Source organism: Macaca thibetana, chromosome 12 (genome assembly GCF_024542745.1).
Source record: "Macaca thibetana thibetana isolate TM-01 chromosome 12, ASM2454274v1, whole genome shotgun sequence".
Lineage (NCBI taxonomy): Eukaryota > Metazoa > Chordata > Mammalia > Primates > Cercopithecidae > Macaca > Macaca thibetana.
In genome coordinates this window covers 51,641,844-51,667,550 of record NC_065589.1, presented here as the reverse complement: position 1 = coordinate 51,667,550, position 25,707 = coordinate 51,641,844, and the positions used below count along the sequence as shown (strand labels likewise).

Here is a 25,707-nt window from a genome sequence, read left to right as displayed (position 1 = left end):
GCTGGGAGATTCGCCCGGGCACAGTGGCGCGGGCCTGCGGGGCGGTTTCCGCGGAGAGCCCGTGCCAGGGAGCGTCTTTGGGTCGTGGAGTCGGGCGCTTCCTTCTATAATAACCCTCCTCAGGCAAGTTAAAATGAAGCAACAGTCAAAACGCCAAGGGAAAGCAAAGCTTCAGAGCATCCTGCATAATAAGCGTGTCCTCCTCGCGAGAGGCAGCGAGAAGGTGTGGTCTGGCCACTTACCTAGCGCGCTCTCAGCACAGGTCCCAGGCGGTGCTCAAGTCCAAAGTCAGAAGCGCCCCTCACAGTCCCTAGGAGAAAGCCGCTGACGCCACCGTCAGTAGGGGATTTGCATTTCTCCTCCCACTTGAGGCTTTCCTGTGCGTCAGTGTTCGAGTCTCTGGGACTTTACTTGGGTCGGTTCCCACCCACTTTATTCTAGAAATGCTAACACGCAGAAACTGGAGCCCCTTCATCGGGCGTCCTCTTCCCTCTTATCCTTCCCAGCCGCTCCCGCAGGTGGCTCAGGAGTGCCAGGAGAAAGGGGAGGGGCGGGGTGCACATTTTCTTCAGTGGTTTCCTTAGACAATCCGAGATCCGCTGCAAAGTTACTTACCTGGAACTCAGTTCTTCAGCTTCCTCTCTCCCTAGTATAAGACTCCACTCAGCCTGGTGAGCCACCCCTGGGCTGGAAGGGGTGGGTAGCCAGGATTAAAACACCAAACTCGTAGACCTCACCGGTCTCCAATTCCAGCGGGGCCCGCCCACTCTGAGAAGGGTGACCTGACCCAGAGGTTTGGGCCAACTCCTGGGTAGGCCACCAGTGCCTGCCCTTCCTGGCCCAGCCTCCTCCTACTCTCCCTGAGTGGCCTTGTCCTTGGTTGTTACGGTGCGTTCTTCTCCCTTTGTGACATCAGCCTGTTCTAGAATCACAGAGTTGGAGGAAGTCTTCGTCCCATCTAATGCTAAATCCTCTTTCATATCTGAAGAGACCCAGTGAGATGACCAAGATGACTCAATAAGTTAGCCATGGAGCCCGATAAGAGCCCAGGTGTTTCCCTTCCCACCTCAGTGGTCTTTTAATTTCATCTCCTTATAGTTAGTTCTTAACTCCTTGATTCACAGTAGGGGCCCTATAAATGTTCAATAAAATAAAGACAATTCCAGGCGTGGTGGCTCACACCTGTAATCCTGGCACTTTGGGAGGCTGAGGTGGGAGGACTCCTTGAGCCCAGGAGTTTGAGACCAGCCCAGGCAACACAGTAAAACCCCACTGTGTATTAAAAATCAATAAAAATGTTTAAAAAAGTAAAATTAGTAAAATAAAGGCAAAAATACAGACAGACAGACTGAAAGAAAGGTAGGAAGTGTCACTGAATTTGATTATACACATGCTTAGAGCAATATACCAAGGTAAAATGCCTGCCTCCCTCTCCCCTGACCGGTATCACACAGGTACACTCTCTGGATTCTTCTCTCCCAGGTGACATTATTATCATGTGCTGAAACTTACAACCCACCCCCAAACAGGTCAATCAACCCAAAGTTACACTTTCCATACCACTCTAAATTTCCTGGTTAAGTAGCCCTGGTCCCCACTGCTTGTTCAGTGGGCAGTTTCCAGGAGTTTATGCTGCTGTAACCCTACATGAGAAAGTGCCAATTTCAGGCTAGTCCATAAGCTACTAAGCAAAGTCTGATTTTCTTCGGGGGAAGCTGTCACTGCCTATAGGAAAAAAATCCAAATTCTTGGCACTTTAAGTTCTGTACAGTTTGGTCCCGACCTATCCAGGAAACTTTTCTTCCTATAAGAGCCCACGATGTGACCCAAAACAGTCACCTCAGCTACCAAGATTAACCTCATTTTTCACTACCGATGCTTTCTTCAACTGGATATTCCTTCCTGAGCCTACCTACTTAGTAAAATCCTATATTCTCAGTGAAGACTTCCCGATGACCTGAACCCACAGCAATGTTTCCCTGCTCCAAATTCTTGTCATACTTCCTGTCCAAACCAGCGCTCTCCAAGAGAAATAAAATGCAAGCCACATATGTAATTGCAAATTTTCTCATAGCCACATTAAAAAGGAAAAAAGCACAGGTAAAATTAATTTTAATATTGTAAATAACCCGGTATATACAAGAATCTTAACATTTTGGCATATAATCAATATAAAAAATTATTAATAAGATACTTTGCACTCTTTATTTCATACTCAATCTCTGAAGTCTGGTGTGTATTTAGCTCTTACAGGGCATGTCAGTTAGGACTAGCCACATTCCAAGCCACATGTGGCTAGTGGCTACCATGTTGGACAGTGTACATTTAGACCACTTATTCAGCACTTTTCACTTCCTGCCTCATAGTGTTAGTCACACTGGTTTTACATGTCCTTATCATTATCATATTCAATTGGTGAGTGCCTGCTGTACAAAACACAGAGTTTGTTCTCTTCTTCCTTTTCAGGGCCTTACCTTGGGGCTCCGACAGCAGTTCCTAAACTGTTTGCTCTCAAGATACCGTTATTCCCTTAAAAATTGTTGACAAACCCAAGGAATGTTTGTGTATTACTGTTCTGGATGAAATTTTTATTTACTGTGTTAAAACTTAAATCTGAGAAAAAATGAAAATCTGTATTTAATTTATTCCTTTAAAATGACAGTAATAAACCCACTGTGTGTTAAACATGTTTTAAGAAAAACAAATATATCTTCCAGCACGAAAAACTTAATGAGAAGAGTGGCATTTTAGAAATCTCTTTAATGTCTGATTTGAGAGAAGACAGCTGGATTCTCATATCTGTTTCTGCACTTAATCTGCTGCGAAGTATTATTCTGGTTGACATATTTGAAGAAAGTATGGACTCACACATTTATGTAGTTGGAAAAGGGCAGTATTATAATGACCTTTTCAAATAATTATTCTTCTTTGATATCACATCAAAACTTAACGAGTGGTAGTTTCTGAAGGGGTAGTTGCATTGTGAAATCTGAAACCTTATCAATATACTTTATGTATACTGTTACATTCAAATATTTTGTTGTATATATTTTGAATATTACCCACAAATTATTTTGCAATGTCAGACACTGGTCATTTGAAAAACATTAGTCCACTGAAGTATGCAGATTTTCTAAATGCTGACACATTTCATCATACAATATTCAGAAATTCATGTAATATCAATGTTGATCTCATCATGTAAAGTAGTTTAAATACTGGGAAGCAGTCAAGCTTATGATGATGGATACAAGCTCTCCAAATTCTAATTTTTGAGAGCTTGAAAGCTCAGTTTTATTATTGGCAACAGATACTACCAGTTGTGTTTCTTGAAGTGACAGGCTCATCTTGGCAACTCAAACAATCACGCAAGTGCTTTTCCTTGAGATGACCATCGTGCTTTAATATGTGCCTTTTCCATTTCATCACAAAGAATATTAAAAAGACATGTACTTAAGGTCTGAGATTTAATAAAATTAATAATTTTTACCGCTTCATCAAAAACATTCTTAAGTCAAACTGGCATTTTAAAATTTTTATTGTAAGTGCATGGTGGTGAAAGATACAACTGCTAGTATAATTTGGCACCACTTCCTTGCTTCGTGCTAAGGCCCCAACAGTTTTACCCACCATTGCTCTGGTACCATTGGTGCAAATGTCAGTAGAGGAGTGAAAAGACAAAACCGTATTAGTATTATTATAAAAATACTCACAGATGCCCTAAAAAGATCTCGGGAGCCACTCCCAGGGATCTCCATGTTAACACTTAGAGAACCGTTGCTCTTTTTGCCATATGCTGCCAACTGTAGCTTGTTTAGCCAGAGATGTCCATCATGAGGGACTCTGCCCAAATGCACACTTTTTTCTTGGTTAAAGCTTCTGCCTTGAACCTCTGTGTTCCTTCTCTATTTCATGAGTGGAGCAAAACATCTAACAAAGGGCACTTCTATGTCCAATTTTTTTCTCTCTTTTAGGATCAAAACTAAATAAGCAGGTCCTCAGTTTCTTGGCCCTACACTGGCCCTGGCCTCGTCAGTCCCTCAGAGACAAAGACCAAAAAGAAAAAAAAAAAGAAAAAAAAATTCGAAGTAAAATGAAGAACAAACCAAATGGTAAAATGAAACCCTTGTAAGGTTTTCCAAATTCAAAGGCCCCCACAGATTTCTGTCTCCTTTCTAAAACAGCCACCCAGTTGCCCTGGTGATAAGCCCTATATCTCATTTTTTTTGCTGCATCATCCTAAGAAGAAAATCCCAGATTAAAGACTTTCAGAAAAGTAGATTCTAGTTCTGGTGTGTCAGTTTCTAGCGGTACAAAGTTGTGTAAGTTATCTAACTTCTCTAACCCCAAAACTCCCTGTCTATAAAAGTGGGGATATTATATCCCACCTGAAATTGCTGGGAGGAGTCAAAGATATAAGAAATGGGATCAGGTTAAATGGTGAATCAATAGCTGTTAATAATAGAATAATAAACAAGTTATGAGTAACTTTGGCAGTCACCAAGTTAACCCTCCAACTTCTCTGCCACCTTCCTGTACAGAGCGGAAATGGAGATAAAAAGAGGCCGGGTGGGATAGGCAGGTTGACAGTCGTAAATAGAAGACAGGGTAGATTCAAAATCAGTTCTGACTGTGCTTTTCCCACTCTGCCCAGTGGAGCTGCTTTTGTGGGAAACAGAGAGAGGAAGAGAGAGGATATCACTCTTGCTGCTGTAAGAGAAGTAAACCAGCTCCACCTTCTCCCAATTTTTGTACAAAAAATATAAACATTTGCTGGTTTCAGTTTTGTGGTATCACCATACTTCTCCTCTCCTCTCTTAAGTGTCCTGAGGAACTGCGGTGAGCTGGAGTTGGAGGTTGGACAGACAATATGCACACACAGAAAGATGCGTTGGGTTCCCTGGTTGCATATGTTAGTGCCACATGAGTAGGACAGCGAGGATTATTGGGATAAGATGGCCTGGTGCAAATCTCATCAACTCATCTGTGTGCAGGTTGCTCTAGCTCTATCAGAACAGGAACATTGTCTTGTGAAAGGGCTTAATATCAATCTTGTTAATTTTCTGAAGTCCAGTTCCCAATGACTCTGCTCCCTCTACTGCCATCTCAGAAGCGTTGCAATTTACAAATCATATTCATATACCTCCATGCCAGACATAGTGCCAAGAACTTCACATGCATTGTTTTAGTTAATCCTCACAGCACTCCACAGGATTAAATATCAAGATTATCTCCAATTGGCAGATAAGGGGACAGAGGTTTAGTGAGCTTTAGTGAGGCTAATCAGAGGTAAGGACAGATTTGGGATTCAAACGCAGGACTGTCTGACTCAGAAACAATGCCCATAACCATTCTGCATTACTAAAACTCTTATCTGCTCTTATGAGAAAAGCAATAACTTGCTCAGAGAGCTATAGAGGAAATAAGTTTGATGACTTAAACATGAATTCCAAAAAAGAGAGGATCAGTGCGTGGTTCAATCTTTTGACTTCCCTGGGCCACATTGGAAGAATTGTCTTGGGCCACACATAAAATACACTAAAGCTAACAATAGCTGATGAGCTTTAAAACAATCTCATAACATTTTTGTGTTGGGCCACACATGAAATACACTAAAGCTAACAATAGCTGATGAGCTTTAAAACAATCTCATAACGTTTTTGTGTTGGGCCACACTCAAAGTCGTCCTGGGCCGTATGCAGCCCATGGGCTGGAAACACTTTGTCTACAGTTTTCTTTTCTTGTAATGTCTTCTGGAAGCTTGGGTAGAATTGGTATTATTTCTTCCTTAAATGTTTGAAAAAAATCACCAGTGAAGTAATCTCTGAATGGAGTTTTTTGGTGGGAAATTTTTAACTACAAATTCAATTTATTAGATCTAGGACTACTTAGGTTACCTATTTTTTCTTGAGTGAGCTTTGCTGGTTTGTGTCTTTCAAAGTATTTATATATTTCATCTAGGCTGTTATTAGAGACATAAAGTTGTTTATAATATTCCTTTTTAGCAAGTTATTCTTTTAATTCCCTTTTATTCCAGTTCTTTTAATAGCTAGAAAATCTGTAATAATCTTACCTCTCTCAATTCTGATATTGGTAGTCTGTGTCTTCCTTTTTTTCTCCCAGGATAGTTTTACTAAAAGTTTATCAATTTTATTTATATTCTCAAAGAACAAACTTTTGGTTTCATGGATTTTTTTCTATTGTGTTTCTGCCTTCTGTTTCATTGACTTCTACTCTTCATTTCCTTTTATTTACTTCTGTTTCAGTTTGCTTTTCTTTCATATATATATATATATATATATATTTTTTTTTTTTTTTCTTTTGAGATGGAGTCTTGCATTGTCACCCAGGCTGGAGTGCAGTGGCACAATCTCGGCTGCAAGCTCCGTCTCCCAGTTTCAAGAGATTCTCCTGCCTCAGCCTCCTAAGTAGCTGGGATTACAGGCATGCACCACCATGCCCAGTTAATTTTTGTATTTTTAGTAGAGACCGGGTTTCACCGTATTGGCCACACTGGTCTCAAACGCCTGACTTTGTGATCCGCCTGCCTCAGCCTCCGAAAGTGCTGAGATTACAGGTCTTATATATTTTAAGGCAGAAACTTAGGTAATTGATTGGATCTTTCTTCTTTCCTGATATAAGCATCTATATATTTCTTCCTTTTCTTTGCTTAAGCTATATCAAATAAATTTTGATATGTTGTATTTTAATTTTCATTCTACTTAAAATTTCCCTTGTGATTTCTTCTTTGATTTATGATGTTTGGGAATTAATTAATTAATTAGAATTGTGACTTTTGCTTTCCAAACATATGGATCATTTTCCAATATTTTTCTCATATCCATTTTTAATTTAATTCCATTGTGGTTAGATAACATATTTTGTTGTTTGAATTATTTAAAATTTATTGAGTCTTGTTCTATGGCTGAGAATATTTTGGTCAATGTTTAGGACACTTAAAAGAATGTGTTCTTTGCTGCTGTTGGATGAAGAGTTTTTGCAGTCTCAGTGAGGTCAAGTTGGTTGATAGTATTATTCAAGTCTTCTATATCATTCCTGATTTTCTTCCCATTTATTCAATCTATTATCAGAGGAATATTTAAATCTTCAGCTATAATCCTGGATTTGTCTGTCTTCTTTCAGTTCTTTTACATTTCATGTCACGTATTTTGAAGCTCTGCTATTAAGTGCATAGACATTTAGAATTGTTTTGATGATTTTCCTTTTACTTTTATGAAATGACCCTTGTTATCCCTGTTAATATTTTTTGCTCTTGACGTCTACTTCGTCTTATATTTATATAGCCACTGCAGCTTTCTATGATTAGTGTGAGCATGATATATTATTTTCCCAATCTTTTACTTTTTACTTATTTATTTATATTTGAAATGTTTCTTGTAGGTAGCATATAATTGGGTCTCGCCTTTTTATCCAATTTAACAATTTCTGCTTTCATCATGTATAAAGAGCTTTTTCCACTCTGTCTGTTGAGAATATAAATTATGCCTAGCCTTGTGTGCGCTCCAGAAATTTTTCCACCTACTCTTCAGTGATTTCTCCCCACCCGTCATCTTTGAGTAGCTCCTTTGCAAACATGGACTATTCAGTACTCAGCTGAAGAATCAAGGGGAGCCTTTTGCAGTCTTCTTCCTGGTACTCTGCCCTGTAAATTCTGGCCAGGTTGGCCTCACCAAACTCTCAACTCTGCCTCCTCAACTCTGAGAGAATGCCAGGCTCTATTCAAGTTTCCTCTTTCTGTGCTGGAGCTTGGAAACTTTCTCTAAAAAGTAAGCTGGGAGAATAATAAAGATTACCTCATTTGTTCACTTCTCTTGCACTGCTTCTTTGTCAATTTCTGAAAAATGATTGTTTCACGGTTTGTGTTTGTTTGCTTAGCTGTGTGTTTAACGTAAGTGGGTAATCCACCATGGAGGGGTTGCCAGATTTAGCAAAAGAAAATAAAATAAGACTGCCAGTTAAATTCGAATGTCAGACCAATAACGAAGAGTTTTTTCAGTATATATATGACCCATATTTATAGTATAAGTTTGTTTGAAATTCAAATTACAGTGGGTTTCCAGAATTTTTATCTGGCAACCCTAATCCCTGTTAATCTATTATGTCCAAAGGCAGAAGTCCCCTGAAATTATTTTAGGTGCTAGAGCTTGTACTTGTTGGAAATCTATTCAATTAAGTATGAAATATTTACTGAGCTCATACATCACAATGAGAATAATTTAGGGTTGAACTGGCAGAGAAGACAAAATAAGCATATGAAATTAATAATGCTCAGTTGAATGGCAATGCCAAATGTAAATGCCACAGGAATTCAGAAGAATGACCACAATGAACTGAAGTAGTCACAAAAAGCCAGAAGATGAGTTTAATAAAAAAAGTGAAGGATGAAAGAACTGTATTCAGGTATGCAGAACAGTGATGCTCAGCCTGCTTAGAGAAGGTCAAGTCCCGACCCAGTACTAAGACTGGCATCCTTCTATACAGGGAGAAGAATAACCTAAACCAAAGATTTATGGAGGGTCATTACAAACAAGATTAGTTGGTATCAGTGTCTCTGAGAATAGCTGTTTAGTTTGCTCATTATGCAAGAGTGATTGGTTGAGGGGGATGAGTGAGGACTGAAATCTAAACTGTGCTTCAGTTCCCAAGACATAAGTGTTGGTGTAGGGCTGCAGCCAATTGGAGGAAGAAATGATTTTTCTAATTTGAGTGTACCTTGTGGGACATCTGAGGCCCTTGTGGGAGCTTCAGTATCTTCCTTCTGAGTAACTGTGGTATGATGACTCTGTTATTCTGACCCAGCTTTTTTAGTGCTAGAGTCACTATGGGGAGAGATGGGTGGAGATGTTAGAAGATACATCATCTCTGAGCTGTGAGCATTCTGTACCAGGCTATTGTGCAGAAGAGGGTGAGAAGAGACAGGATGAAATTTGTTTTATAGTTGGGGGGAACAAAGTAGGTGAAGTGAGATGGAGCTGATAGGGCTTTAGATTAATATGCGATAGAACCCTTCCAAAGTTCAGCACCAGCACCCAGAGGTCTGAATATTAACAGTCTGAAATATTGGTGCCATCCAATAAAGAGTGGCCCCTAAATCAAGCACTGTGAACTCAAAGCCCTCCTGGGACAACAAGATGATGGGGCCTATGGAGAATCAATCTTTCTTTCTTTCTTTCTTTCTTTTTCTTTCTTTCTTTCTTTCTTTCTTTCTTTCTTTCTTTCTTTCTTTCTTTCTTTCTCTCTCTCTCTCTCTCTCTCTCTCTCTCTCTCTCTCTTCCTTCCTTCCTTCCTTCCTTCCTTCCTTCCTTTCTTTCTTTCTTTTTGACAGAGTCTCACTCTGTCACCCAGGCTGGAGTGCAATTGCATGATCTTGGCTCACTGCAACCTCTGCCTCCCAGGTTAAAATGATTCTCCTGCCTCAGCCTCCCCAGTAGCTGGGATTACAGGCCTGCACCACCATGCCTGACTAAATTTTTGAATATTTTTAGTAAAGACGGGGTTTTACCATGTTGGCCAGGCTGGTCTCAAACTCCTGACCTCAAGTGATCCATCTGCCTCAGCCTCCCAATGTCTGGGATTACAGGCTTGAGCCACTGCATCTGGCCACAGAATCTAACAGGAAGCTGCGAATCTGGATTTTTAAGAAAAGATCACCTGCATTTCAATTGTTAGTATAATTCAAAGAACTTAACCACACACACACACACTCACACACACACACACACACAACCAAAACACAGTATAGACCCACACTGTTCTAACTAAATAATACACTATAGGTGTGAATGCTGCCAAATTTCCTTCTCTGTTTGAAAGCAATATTTCCCAGCCCTAATCATCCTATGCACTGTCACTATTATCTACTGGGAGTCTCCCAAAAATGGGAGAGAAAGGCAAGAGGAAGGAAGAAGAGAACCAAACCAAATGTTACTCTTTATAGTCAGGTGGGTGAATGTAAGTATTTTGGAGGATGTGAACCAGAACAGTTACTTTCACCCCTCTTATCATTCAGCAGTTTGATCTTTTTAAAAGAATGAGGTGGAATAGGAACAGCTCCAGTCTGCAGCTCCCAGCGTGATCAACACAGAAGATGGGTGATTTCTGCATGTCCACTGAGGTACCTGGTTCATCTCATTGGGACTGGTTGGACAGTGGGTGCAGCACACAGAGGGCAAGCCAAAGGAGGGAGGGGCATCGCCTCACCCAGGAAGTGCAAGGGGTTGGGGGATTTCCCTTTCCTAGCCAAGCGAAGCCATGACAGACTGTACCTGGAAAAATGGGACACTCTTGCCCAAATACTGCACTTTTCCCATGGTCTTAGCAACCAGCAGACCAGGAGATTCTCTCCTATGCCTGGCTCAGCAGGTCCCATGCCCATGGAGCCTTGCTCATTGCTAGTGCAGCAGTCTGAGATCAACCTGTGAAGCTGTAGCCTGGCAGGGGGAGGGGTTTCCACCATTTCTGAGGCTTGTGTAGGTAAACAAAGTGGCCAGGAAGCTCAAACTGAGCAGATCCCATAGCAGCTCAGCAAGGTCTCTGCCTCTATAGACTCCACCACTGTGAGCAGAGAATAGCTGAAAAAAAGGCAGCAGAAACTTCTGCAGACTTAAACGTCCCTGTCTGACAGCTCTGAAGAGAGCAATGGTTCTCCCAGCATGGCGTTTGAGCTCTGAGAAGGAAGAGACTGCCTCCTCAAGTGGGTCCCTGAACCCTGTGTAGCCTAACTGGGAGACACCTCCCAGTAGGGGCTGACTGACACCTCATACAGGTGGGTGCCCCTTTGGGACGAAGCTTCCAGAGGAAGAATCAAGCATCAATAGTTGCTGTTCTGCAATATTTGCTGTTCTGCAGCCTCCGCTGGTGATACCCAGGCAAACAGAGTCTAGAGTGAACCTCCATCAAACTCCAACAGACCTGCAGCTGAGGGACCTGACTAGTAGAAGGAAAACTAACAAACAGAAAGGAATAGCATCAACATCAACAAAAAGGACATCCACATAAAAACTCCATCTGTAGGTCACCAATATCAAAGACCAAGGGTAGATAAAACCACAAAGCTGGGGAGAAAACAGAGCAGAAAAGCTGAGAATTCTAAAAACCAGAGTGCCTCTTCTCTTGCAAAGGATCACAGCTTCTTGCCAGCAAGGGAACAAAGCTGGATGGAGAGCGACTTTGATGAGCTGACAGAAGTAGGCTTCAGAAAGTCGGTAATAACAAACTTCTCCAAGCTAAAGGAGGATATCTGAAGCCATCGCAAGGAAGTTAAAAACCTTGAAAAAAGGTTAGACGAATGGCTAACTAGAATAAACAGTGCAGAGAAGACCTTAAATAACCTGATGGAGCTGAAAACCATGGCATGAGAACTTTGTGATGCATGCACAAGCCTCAATAGCCCATTTGATCAAGTGGAAGAAAGGATATCAGTGATTGAAAGTCAAATTAATGAAATAAAGCAAGAAGAAAAGGTTAGAGAAAACAAGAGTAAAAAGAAACAAAGCCTCCAAGAAATATAGGACTATGGGGAAAGACCAAATCTACATTTGATTGGTGTACCTGAAAGTGACGGGGAGAATGGAACCAAAGTGGAAAACACTCTTCAGGATATTATCCAGGAGAACTTCCCCAACTTAGCAAGGCAGGACAACATTCAAATTCAGGAAATACAGAGAACACCACAAATATATTCCTCGACAAGAACAACCCCAAGACACATAATTGTCAGATTCAGCAAGGTTGAAATGAAGGAAAAAATGTTAAGGGCAGCCAGAGAGAAAGGTCAGGTTACACACAAAGAGAAGCCCATCAGACTAACAGTAGATCTCTCGACAGAAACCTTACAAGCCAGAAGAGAATGGGGGCCAATATTCAACATTCTTAAAGAAAAAATTTTCAACTCAGAATTTCATATCCAGCCAAATTAAGCTTCGTAAGTGAAGGAGAAATAAAATCCTTTACAGACAAATGCTGAGAGATTTTGTCACCACCAGGCCTGCCTTATAAGAGCTCCTGAAGGAAGCACTAAACATGGAAAGGAACAACTGGTACCAACACTGCAAAAGCATGCTAAATTGTAAAGACTATTGATGCTAGAAAGAAACTGCATCAATTAACAGGCAAAATAACCAGCTAACACCATAATGATACATTAATGATACATATTAATGATCAAATTAACACATAACAATATTAAACTTAAATGTAAATGGGCTAAATGCCCCAATTAAAAGACACAGACTGGCAAATCGGATAAAGAGTCAAGACCCATCAGTGCACTGTATTCCGGAGACCCATCTCAGGTGCAGAGACACAAATAGGCTCAAAATAAAGGGATGGAGGAAGATCTACCAAGCAAATGGAAAGAAAAAAAAGCAGGGGTTGCAATCCTAGTCTCTGCTAAAACAGACTTTAAACCACCAAAGATCAAAAGAGACAAAGAAGGCCATTACATAATGGTAAAGGGATCAATTCAACAAGAAGAGCTAACTATTCTAAATATATACACACCCAATACAGGAGCACCCAGATTCATAAAGCAAGTTCTTAGACACCTACAATGAGACTTAGATTCCCAAACAATAATAATGGGAGACTTTAACACCCCACTGTCAATATTAGACAGATCAATGAGACAGAGATTAACAGGGATATCCAGGACTTGAACACAGCTCCAAGGGGACCTAACAGACATCTACAGAACTCTCTACCCCAAATCAACAGAATATACATTCTTCTCAGCACTGCATCACACTTATTCTAAAATTGACCACATAATTGGAAATAAAGCACTCCTCAGCAAATGTAAAAGAACAGAAATCACAACAAACTCTCTCAGACCACAGTGCAATCAAATTACAACTCAAGATTAAGAAACTTACTCAAAACCGCACAACTACATGGAAACTGGACAACCTGCTTCTGAATGACTACTGGGTACATAACGAAATGAAGGCAAAAATAAAGATGTTTTTTGAAACCAATGAGAACAAAGATACAACATACCACAATCTCTGGGACACATTTAAAGCAGTGTATAGAGGGAAGTCTATAGCACTAAATGCCCACAATAGAAAGCAGGAAAGATCTAAAATCGAGACCCTAACATCACAATGAAAAGAACTAGAGAAGCAAGAGCAAACACATTCAAAAGCTAGCAGAAGGCAAGAAATAACTAAGATCAGAGCAGAACTGAAGGAGATAGAGACACAAAAAAACCTTCAAAACATCAGTGAATCCACAAGCTGGTTTTTTGAAAAGATCAACAAAATTGATAGACCACTAGTAAGACTAACATAGAAGAAAAGAGAGAAGAACCAAACAGACGCAAAAAAAAAAAAAAAAGATAAACGGGATATCACCACCAATCCCACAGAAATACAAACTACCATTAGAGAATACTATCAACACCTCTAGGCAAATAAAATAGAAGATCTAGAAGAAATGAATCAATTCCTGGACACATACACCCTCCCAAGACTAAACCAGGAAGAAGTTGAATCCCTGAATAGACCAACAACAGGCTCTGAATTCGAGGCAATAATTAATAGCCTACCAACCAAAAAAGTCCAGGACCAGATGGATTCACAGCCGAATTCTACCAGAGGTACAAAGAGGAGCTGGTACCATTCCTTCTGAAACTATTCCAATCAATAGAAAAAGAGAAAATCCTCCCTAACTCTTATGAGGCCAGCATCATCCTTATACCAAAGCCTGGAAGAGACACAACAAAAAAAGAGAATTTTAGACCAATAACCCTGATGAATATCGATGCAAAAATCCTCAATAAAATACTGGCAAACCAAATCCAGCAGCACAACAAAAAGCTTATCCACCATGATCAAGTCAGCTTCATCCCTGGGATGCAAGGCTGGTTCAACATATGCAAATCAATGAATATAATCCATCACATAAACAGAACCAATGACAAAAACCACATGATTATCTCAGTAGATGCAGAAAAGGTCTTCAACAAAATTCAACAGCCTTCATGCCAAAAACTCAATAAACTAGGTATTGTTGGAATGTATCTCAAAATAATAAGAGCTATTTATGAAAAACCCACAGCCAATATCATACTAAATGAGCAAAAACTGGAAGCATTCCCTGTGAAACCCAGTACAAGACAGGGATGCCCTCTCTTACCACTCCTATTCAAAATAGTATTGGAAATTCTGGCCAGGGCAATCAGGCAAGAGAAAGAAATAAAGCGGATTCAATTAGGAAAAGAAGAAGTCAAATTGTCCCTGTTTGCAGATGACATGGTTGTATATTTAGAAAATCCCATTGTCTCAGCCCAAAATCTCCTTAAGCTGATAAGCAACTTCAGCAAAGTCTCAAGATACAAAATCAATGTGAAAAAATCACAAGCATTCCTATACACCAATAACAGACAAACAGAGAGTCAAATCATGAATGAACTCCCATTCACAATTGCTACAAAGAGAATAAAATACTTAGGAATCCAACTTACAAGGGATGTGAAGGACCTCTTCAAGGAGAACTATAAACCACTGCTCAGCGAAATAAAAGAGGACACAAAGAAATGGAAGAACATTCCATGCTCATGGATAGGAAGAACCAATATTGTGAAAATGGCCATACTGCCCAAGGTAATTTATAGATTCAATGCCATCTCCATCAAGCTACCAATTACTTTTTTCACAGAATTGGAAAAAACTACTCTAAAGTTCTTATGGAACCAAAAATGAGCCCACATTGTCAAGACAATCCTAAGCAAAATGAACAAAGCTTGAGGCATCACACTACCTGACTTCAAACTATACTACAAGGCTACAGTAACCAAAACAGCATGGTACTGGTACCAAAGCAGAGACAGACCAATGAAACAGAACAGAGGCCTTAGAAATAACACCACACATCTACAACCATCTGATCTTTGACAAACCTGACAAAAACAAGAAATGGGGAAAGGATTCCCTATTTAATAAATGGTGCTGGGAAAACTGGCTACCCATACGCAGAAAGCTGACACTGGATCCCTTCCTTACACCTTATACAAAAATTAATTCAAGATGCATTAAAGACTTAAATGTTAGACGTAAAACCATAAAAACCCTAGAAGAAAACCTAGGCTATACCATTCCAGACATAGGCATGGGCAAGAACTTCATGACTAAAACACCAAAAGCAATGGCAAGAAAAGCCATAATTGACAAATGGGATCTCATTAAACTAAACAGCTTCTGCACATCAAAAGAAACTACCATCAGAGTGAACAGGCAACCTATGGAATAGAAGAAAATTTTTGCAATTTACCCATCTGACAAAGGGCTAATATCCAGAATCTACAAAGAACTTAAACAAATTTATAAGAAAAATAAAACAGCCTCATCAAAAAGTGGGCAAAGGATATGAACAGACACTTCTCAAAAGAAGACGTTTATGCAGCCAACAGACATGAAAAAATGCTCATCATCACTAGTCATCAGAGAAATGCAAATCAAAACCACAATGAGATACCATCTCATGCCAGTTAGAATGGCAATCATTAAAATGTCAGGAAACAACAGATGCTGGAGAGGATGTGGAGAAATAGGAACACTTTTACACTATTGGTGGGACTGTAAACTAGTTCAACCATTTTGGAAGACAGTATGGCGATTCCTCAAGGATCTAGAACTAAAAATACCATTTGACCCAGCCATCCCATTACTGGGTATATACCCAAAGGATTAAAAATCAGGCTGCTATAAAGACACATGCACACACATGTGTATTGCGGCACTATTCACAATAGCAAAGACTTGAACCAACCCAAATGTCCATCAATCATAGACTGGATTAAGAAAATGTGGCACATATACACTATGCAATACTATGCAACCATAAAAAAGGGTGAGTTCATGTCCTTTGTAGGGACATGGATGAAGCTGGAAACCATCATTCTCAGCAAACTATCGCAAGGCCAAAAATCCAAACACCGCATGTTCTCACTCATAGGTAGGAATTGAACAATGAGAACACTTGGACATAGGACGGGGAACATCACACACCAGGGCCTGTCGTGGAGTGGGGGGAGGGGGGAGGAGGGAGGGATAGCATTAGGAGATATACCTAATGTAAATGACGAGTTAATGGGTGCAGCACACCAACATGGCACATGTATACGTATGTAATGAACCTGCACATTGTGCACATGTACCCTAGAACTTAAAGTATAATAACCCCCCCACCAAAAAAAAAAAGGAATGAGGCAACCTGTAACTGGTTGGGGCAATAGATTCATCCGCAAAATTGCAGGCCAGGATCCTTATCTGGAGACAGTGAGGGTTGTAATAAATCTTTCCAGAAAAAGGCTTTATCTGATCATCATCAGCTTGGAATTCCTTGCTATAGCAAAAAAAAAAAAAAAAAAAGATAATTATAATTATATATATATATATATCCAAAGAAAATAACCACTTGAAACAAATACCCAAATTGTAGAAAATCTGTCATTAGAAGAATAGAACATTCTTTCTTCCATATGTAGAGATGACCAGTGGATGTGCAGTCCAAAAACTAAGGGAAATCAAAGTGTACTAAATTAGATCATTCCACAGAAGATGAACCTATGTCTGTAGCTTCACTCAGTGTAAAAATAATGAACTCAATCTTAAAAATGAAGGGTTGGTATCTTCCTTCTCTTGAGAATTGTTTGGCTTCACAGAGTCACATCATTGTTGAGGAGCTGGAATAAATGTGTGTTTTCCATTTGACTATTGCTTCCATTAATCTTTCCGGGTGGAGTACAAATTCTTTGTTTTATGCTACATGAGAGCAATGGGGAATAGTCTTACAACATAGAACACAGTTTTAAAATGGAAAAGCAAAGTACTATTTTAACAACAGTCCGTCCTTTCCCATAACTTGTTAAAGTTGGTCAAATTGCAAAGGGCTTCTTTTCCTTAGCCAGTTTTGGAGGCAGGAACTTAAAAAAGCACCAGAGGGCACTATTCTCACGTGAAAGCCAGCTCGTGGCGCGACTAAAAACCGAAGCTTCTTTTGAGTTTATCTGTGAGAGAGTGCCTTTCACATTTAAACAAGACCAGTTTTAGTCTCCAGCCTTTTGGCTTCTGTGATTGTATAATCACTTGTCCTGAGATGTCACAAGGTTTATAGGATTAATAAACTAGACCCTTACCAACTTGCTCTATGGCTATGGCAAGTGTATCAGTCTTACTTTATACCAGGACGGATGTGGAAGAAGAGAGGATGCAAGCAATAGTGCTCACGTGAAAGGATTGTGAGGATTTATTCCTGTCTTTGTTTAACCTGAGCACCTGAATGGTGACATTGGACAGATTCATACCTGGGTATTTAGTTGTAATTTAGATAAAGCCTTTGTTCCTTAAGTATTTGGGTATGTCAAACTTACACAGGGTGGTGATGACAAGAGATAGCTCAGAGGTCTCTTCCCTGTCTCCAATATCCACCATACCACCCCATGTTATCTAGGTAAAGGTGGTTTCTTTGCTATACAACTTTAAGACAAATTCCCTGGCTGTCCCGAAAAAGTTGTCCCGTTTAAGCCCTTTATGGAAATTCTAGAGCCATCACTGCTTGCTAGTTGGTTGGTTGGTTTTTCCAGAGAATTTTCTCTAATAATCCAATTCACTTCCCATATAAAGGCATAGACTCTGCATTCACTTCCTCATTGCTCCAAGGTTTAGAAAAACCCACGAGGAAATCACAAGGGCAGTAGTCATCGGTGTCAAGTGCTGCTCTCTCTATATAAAAGATTAATAAAAATCAGGGACAAAAAGATCCATGGTAATGTATCAAAGAGCTGTCTATTTAGGCTCCCTTTTAGATGGCATTCAGTCTGCAGATTCTCTCAGGGTGGACAAGCTTGTCATGTTTGGCCCTGTCAGAAGCAGCCAGTTAATCAGCTGTAACATGAGACTTTGACAGAACCAACTGCACAGTGGTAGCTTGTACTGTGAATGCATTGTCCTCTCACCCACACTCTGCAATACTGCCCCATTGTAAACAAGATGTCTGGCTTAACTGGGATATCCTCTAAAAGTATTTAGGCTAAAACAGAAGCTGACATCATAGGGGAAAGCTGTGTTCCCTCTGTTTGTATTTCTAACTTCCTATACCATTCCCAGAGAATTCCAGTGGATGTTGCTTAATAATGATAACAATGGATTACATACAGGTTGGCAAAGGGAGCAACATGATTAGATCATCCAGTCAATTGGTCTTTCCAGCAAAGGGCAGAATCTCTAGATAGGGAATCTAACACTTCATTTAAGGCAAAGGGCCAAGTAGTAGGAACCACACTGACTTTGTTGTCTTCTCTGCAATACTGCCAGAGCACTGAATCTGTTTTAGTTGGCTGTACTTGTGCCCTACTTAATTCCTTAAACACGAGCTTCCAACACAGTGTTGCTCTTTCCTTTGGAGATAACCAGTGGAGTAAATGCTATCTGGTGGGAGGCAATTAACTCTTGTAAATGATGCCTGTGCAAAACTCAAGGTTGGGTTACCACTGAGAACACCTTGACAAGACAAGGCCAACACAGGAGAAAACTCCTAAAGAGTCGTCCTGCGGAGAGTCTTTCACCTTTGCTGTGTACTGTATTGTGTAAACTCCGGCTCAGAAAGGGCTATTGTTTCAGGCTTATTTATTCACCTGATGGAATTTATTCAATAGCACAGCTGAAACACTTGGTTTCTCAGCCCTGGGTGTTGGTCTTTATAATAACCTTGTTCCTGGATATATTTTCTTCTTATGTTCAAGTATATGGCTAATTCACATTCTCAAAGTGAATTTTATAATATCTGAGAGTAAGACACTAGAATTATCCAGAATGGCTGCTGGATACCTACTTCACTTTGATCTTTGTTGTCAAGGAACCAGAAGTCTCAGTCTAGCACTTTATTCCTACAGTGACTCATACTTTTGGACTGGTGGTAGGACCCAGTCTCTCTGACTCTCTCTCTGTGGGAATTGTGTAAGGTAAAAACCATGTAGGCCTGAAGCTTTCAGTGGCCTCTTCCCCTGTCTATAAAAGACATTATTGAGCAAAGCCCACATACGTCACTAGATCTAGTCGTATCTTTGTACCCTTGATACAATGTAAGATAGTACCAAACTGGGGGCCAGATATGGTGGCTCATGCCTGTAATCCCAGCACTTTGGGAGGCAAAGGCAGGCGGATCACCTGAGGTCAGGAGATCGAGAACAGCCTGGCCAACCATGGCCACCATGGTGAAACTCCGTCTCTACTAAAAATACATATGTTAGCAGGGCACGGTGGCAGGCACCTGTAATCCCAGCTACTTGGGAGGCTGAGGCAGGAGGATCACTTGAACCCGGGAGATGGAGGCTGCAGTGAGCCGAGATCATGCCACTGCACTCCAGCCTAAGTGACAGAGGGAGACTCCATCTGAAAAAGAAAAAAGAAAAAATGATAGTACCAGACTATGAACTAGAGATAGGGACAGAGCCCCAGAAAGAGAGCAAGAGACGAACGGTAGAGTGCTTGTAAAGAAGCTGTGTTCAAACTTGTGAGGAGTATGACGTACTTCACAGAGTACTTGCTGAATTGGTTGAGCCCTTTGCTGGGTTATATCTGTTACTCTTTAGCTCTTTAGCGTTTCATGGGGAACTAAGGAAATGCCAGGACACTGGGAAAAGAGCCAGCATAAAATGGTTGTGTAATAAAAGGGTAAAAGGTTTAGTTCTGAAAATTAAAGACCTCTAAGCTCAACTTTTATAGCAAGGGAAAAAAATTGTCAAACTGAATAAATAATTGGCATACAACAAGATATTGACTTTACGTGAACAACATTTCCCGTCAGACTAATCTAACAATTTAATCAATTGACAAACAATAGGTAAATTGTATCTGTGGATTAGAGCTGGGACCAGAGGTATCTGGGAGCACAGGTACAGAGCTAAGCCTAAGAAACCATGGCAAGACTGGAGTCTTAAAGCAGGAACAAAGGAGGTAGAGGTCAGGAGTGGGGACAGACCTGGAACCAGGGGCCTAATGCCCAGAGAATAAGATCATGTAGGGGCCAGGTGCAGTGGCTCAAACCTGTAATCCCAGCACTTTGGGAGGCCAAGGCAGGTGGATCACTTGCAGTAAGGGGTTTGAAATCAGCCTGGCCAACATGGCGAAACCCCGTGTCTACCAAAAATATTTTTTAAAAAATTAGCCAGGTGTGGTGGTGCTCGTCTATAATCCCAGCTACTGCGGAGGCTGAGGCAGGAGAATCAGTTGAACCTGGGAGATGGAGGTTGCAGTGAGCCGAGATCGTGCCACTGCACTCCAGCCTGGGCAACAGAGTAAGACTCCATCTCAAAAAATAAATAAATAAAAAAGATCATCTAGGATTTTATGCCATTTTCTGTCCTTTAAAAAATTGAATTTCCAAGCATGAGCCTATGAAGATTGTTTAATTCCTTTGAGAATCTGAGCCCATCATTCAAAGACCTGTCACTCAGTGATAGTATCATTTCTTCATTCTTTATTCATTCATTCACTCATTCACCAAATATATATTAATGCCTTATTTTTGCAAAGTAATTTACTAGGAATAAATAAAATTAAAATGATGGACATAGTTTGCCATCTCCCGAGTCATAATAGAAGAGTTGAAAAACATTTTGATCATTAACTAATCAGAACTGCCTTTTCTATTTAAAAAAAATTATCAAAAGAATAACAGCTAAGATATAACTAAGTCCTGATTACTTTGAAGATTTGGTATAAATTAGGACAAAAATTAAAATAAAATTTAATGTTTCAAAACAGCCCTTTTACTAAAGACTTGGCTTCTTTTGTGGCTTTTAAAAAAACTTACAGTTGCAGCCTTGATTGAAGATCTCAGGTTTCCTAAAGTACTTTTAAACTCATTGCTTTATATAGTTTCAATATATTGCTGCTAATCAGTGCCCTGTTCTTACCAACTAAAAGGGCTGTCTTTTTTCTGCAACTTCATTTGTGTCTTGTCCAGAAGCAAAGCAAACATAAAACAAAACATATGGAGGATAAATTATTTCAGTCTTTTTATTGTTCACTTCTATTTTTTACTTTTCTTATAAACCAGTAAAATGTTGCTCTCAAACTACCATCACATCCACTTTCTGTGGTTTTCCATTATTGTATAGGATTTAAAAAAAAAAAAAACTCATTAAATAAGCTTCATTTGAAGATCTCTGACAAGCTTGTTTTTCACTTATGAACCTAATGTAAAACATTCTATTTGGATACATTTTAAGCGGTTACTAAATAATTCCCTTACAGCTATATAGAGGTGCCTATAAGATGAGTCAATGGGTGGTTTATTTAGTCATCTATTTATTCAGCAAATTATAGAGTGCCAGCATTGAACAATGAGCCATCATAAGTTAAAACCAGGTAAAATACCAACTTGTGCAAGAGGTGTGCCCGCCATCACATTTGAACCCAATTGCTGGAAGAGACAAGTCATAGTATGGAACATAAATACCTCAATTCAAGGTAATTTATGAATCATATTAGGTAATTTGAACAAACTAAGAAAGACTGAGTGAAGAAGATAGACCCTAAAAGAATGGTTAGGATTTTTGATAAGGACTAGGGGAATATGTAAGTGAAGAGAAAGACATGAGTATGAGCTGAACAGGCAGGGAAACCCAGTGTGAGTTCAGGGAAGGTCAACAGACATATTGGCAGGAGCAGAAGCTTCATACTGGAAAATAAAAGCAGGTAAAGCTGGTGGTGCTTGGAAGTGCTGTGTTTTAAATGCCAGGTGCCTGAGTTTGAAGTATTTCTACGATCCAATTGCCACTCCCTCGTCATTCTTAGCCACTCCAGCCTATTCTCAAGCTGCTGCCAACATGATTCCTCTAAAAGATAAAGCTAACACATAACTCCTCTGTTGAAGATTTCTTAGTGGATCTCAGTGGATTTTAGAAGGGTATGCGTCCCTAAGCCCACTCAAGTATGGGTGTCTATGAGACTGTTCACAGTGGAGCACCAAGACACAGGTTCCCTCTGGCTGAGCTCACCCTGGTGGGTTACCAGTGACCCTGCCCGGTCTCATAGGGAGCTGGATAAACAAGAGCCCTCTTTGATCCAAGCAACAGTCTCAGCAGAGGTGAAATAGCACCTGGCAACCCATTATGCCATGGCAAACAGGCTGAGAGATCTCTTTGGGTTCTGATTAAATTCCAGACACTTACACAGTGGAATTTGATGATATAGGCTGACTAAACTCAAACAAACCTTCATATAACTTTCAAATTCACATCGTAAATGCATTTAATTTCAGCAAAACAACATCCATTATCTTAAATTTACATTTAAATATTATAGATTATATTTTTATTTTTATTTTATTTAAAAAAATTTGTGCTGTGTATGGTGGAAAGTAGGAATATAGATATAAATATCATAGGGCATCATCTAATTTAGTTTTAAAATGATCCCTGCAGGGTAGTTATTATTATCCCATTTTATAGATGAGGAAATTGAGGGTTAGAGGGTTCAATAACTTATGCAAGCTCAAACAGTAATTAAGTAGCAAATTAGGGATTTTAAACCAGTTCTATTTGATGCCATTTCTTCTGCATAAGCACATTCAGATGTCATCTTCAGAGACGTCAAAGTAGAATTTGTAAATGACAGAAGCTGAGAAGTGCAAGGACCTAGACTCATCTACAATATCTATTTCCTGGCCGTGACTCATCAGAGGAAAACTACAAATTATGGTTTTACTAAATCAAGGAGTTATATTCGATGTCTTTTCAAATCTTCTCTCATCCCCTTGAGTCTATGATCCCCTATCAAATTTCTACTGCTCCCTAAACATTTCAGATTTCAAGAGCTCCATTGAAACAATAAGGAACTCTTTCCCATATTGAAGGAAATATCTTTTTTAGGGATATGTTCCTGTTTCCCCAAAACACCACAAGCAGGCTTCAAACACCATTCCAACTCTTGCCCTTTTTTTGTCCACGCCTCTTTCAAAAATAAGTAACAACATTAACAACAATCAACAAAATTTGACCCTAGCCCAACTGAAGTTTAAGCCAGATTTGTGTTTAGTTTCCCAGACCAAAGTAGGAGAAGCAGTTAGCTGGTTACAAGCCCTTCATAGTGCTAAAGAACAATGAATGGAGAGCTTCAAAATTAAAACCATACGTTTGGTAGGAAAAGCATCTCCAACTGGTGCTTGATTACTAACTAGGCGTTCTGCTTCTAACATGATTAGGACAAACAAGGAAAACCCCGTAGGGTTTGAATTGATGGACTGATGCTTCCCTTCCAGGAAGAAAAAGAGCAGCATCCAATGGCATTGAATCACTGTGATTCTGGACACCTTCAAAAGTCAGGGCTTTGAGGGGGTTCTCATTTCTATGCCACACAGGGAGCCCTTCTCTTTCTCAGGAATCCTCTCCAGAGAGAGAGGCTTTGTGTAGAATTTTCCTGAATGCAATGAATGTCAGCACATTCCCAGCTAGAATGTGCATTCTATTCTTATCAAGTGAAACTGACCTCCCTGCCCCAGCATGCTCTCCTTGTTCATCATGATGATTAATTTCAATGATGCAGGTTTCTAGATGAATTGCACAGTCCACTCCAGATGGCAAATATGTACCTCTGGAGTCTCCTCACCCTTAGGAAAGAGGTCATGTGCTAGCTTGCAAGAATGAGGATTTTTAAAATAGTTGGCTTACTATCAAATCTGTGTCCTACAAAATGCTCTGTCCAGACTAGACTCTCTCCTTTTAGTTGGCAGCGATCCTTTCCTTCCTACTCATTTTCCATCTGATACCATGTGACTCAAGTAGGAGTCACAACCACAATGAATTTTTTTTACTGCAAAATGCAAGATTTTACAGTATTTTTTCAGCCAATGGAAGCAACCAGGATTCACAAGAGTCCTCAAGTTGATGTTCAACAGGCCCCTGAATCATGCTTATTCACAGATTTCCAAGTTAATTGCCCTGGTACATGCTACTGAGCTTCTTGTAGTGAACAAAAATCTTATTCCATTTGTCATCACTGTCAAAAGGAATAGAATATGCAAAATAAAAGCTGGTCAGAAATTGCTCTTTTTGCATGCATTTCTGTATCAGAGTGATTGTTTCAACATTGATCAAATACAGATTTCCCCCCAAAGCTTTGTTGGAAGCTCTAAGTGGTTCAGGTCATGGAAAGTGAGTTAATTCACATCCTCTCTTTCCAAGATTAATTTTTTTTTTAATTGAGGCATTTTCTTAGGATTCAAAGTAAAAAGGAAGGAAATTGCTCTTATGTGTGTCAAGGAAGTCCAAATACTCACATGGACAAATAGCTGCCCTGCTTCATTTGCCCTTCTTTGCATCCCAGAACTGTCACCTCCAGGAGCCTCTGCTGAGGTTACCATGGAGCTGTGGGGAAAATTTTGTTTGGAGCTTTCAGAGGATATGTCGGGATAAACGTGGATGAAGACAAAAGCCTGAAAATCTAGGGACTGGCTCTGGGGAACAGGGTGGGGGCAGGATCGTAAGAGCTGGCCACCACCCAGTAGTGTCCTGGCTCCCTCATTACCTGAAATTCCACAAGTTTAGTTCATGACAACACACATTTGCTGTGCCCTGGGAATTCACAGATAACTAAAAAAAAAAAAAAGCTCACGGTGTAATGGGAAAGGTAGGAATTTTATCATAAGATAACTCTGCCTGAAAGAGGTGAAAAGGCATTACTGAGGTATTTTTGAGCCAGATTTTGAAGGCAGGATAGAAGACTGCCCAACGCAGAAGAGAAAGCCAAGGGAATCCCATTTACAAAGGTCAGGGCCTGATGTGCTGTGGCAGAAGAATGGGATCTGGAGGAGCCTAGCACTCGCAGGAGAGGAGATGAGGCAGGTTTCGTCAGGCCCGAAGACCTGGCTACCAAAGTGTAAGATGGTATGATCTGCAACAGTGCTGGAAATAGACTGGGGCAGGGAGAGACCAGCTGTGAGGTTTTTGCCATAGTCCCAGCAAGTACTTATGAAGATATGAAGATCTGGATGGCAGTGACAGCAGGACTTAAAAAAAAAAAAAAAAAAAAAAAAAAAGATGTTTCCAAGATGTGATTTTTTATTTTTTATTTTTATTTTTTGAGATGGAGTCTCTCTATCTTACAAGCTGGAGTGCAGTGGCTCGATCTCACTGCAACCTCTGCCTCCTGCCATGTTCAGGCTATTCTCCTGCCTCAACCTCCTGAGTAGCTGGAATTACAGGTGCCTGCCACCATGCCCGGCTATTTTTTTGTATTTTTAGTAGAGACAGGGTTTTACCATGTTGGCCAGGCTGGTCTCGAACTCCTGACCTCAGGTGATCCTCCTGCCTCAGCCTCCCAAAGTGCTGGGATTACAGGCATGAGCCACCCTGCCTAGCCCTCGAAGACATCTGTGGAAGGTGGAATTGACAACATTGGATGTGGGTGATAAGGGAGATGTCTGCAGAGGTTTCTAGTTTGGGGGATTAAGCTGATGGTGGCAGTTCTGAGTGAGGTTTCTATCTACCTCTATCTCTTCATCTGCCTGCTTCTCTCTCGGTCTCTCTCCCTTTCTCTGCCTCTATTTTTTCTATTTCTGTTTTCCTCTGAGACACTCTATATCTGTCTTTTGTCTCTCGTTTTTTCATGGTATCAGCTTCGTTCTACACATCAGTTCCATTCTCCTCTCTATAACGGCCAACTTCTTCTGCCCCCTGGTAAC

The 25,707-nt window shown here is 40.2% G+C and overlaps 1 protein-coding gene across 4 annotated transcripts in view; it reads right to left on the bottom strand.

The window, feature by feature from the left end:
- The window catches only part of STAT4 (signal transducer and activator of transcription 4), a 151,560-nt gene that overhangs the window by 125,647 nt on the left and 206 nt on the right, over positions 1-25,707 (bottom strand). Inside the window, exons 1-2 of one of the 4 annotated variants that reach the window (XM_050751702.1) lie at positions 616-867; positions 243-310 (exon numbers count right to left, since the gene is read on the bottom strand). Coding sequence is in view for 1 of the 4 variants with exons in the window: in XM_050751698.1 (XP_050607655.1) it covers positions 24,304-24,329 (26 nt within the window). In the remaining 3 variants the exon portion in view is untranslated. Of the gene's footprint in view, positions 1-242; positions 539-615; positions 868-24,303; positions 24,392-25,707 lie in introns of those variants that run through there. The other 3 variants (XM_050751698.1, XM_050751701.1, XM_050751700.1) reach the window with 3 other exon arrangements.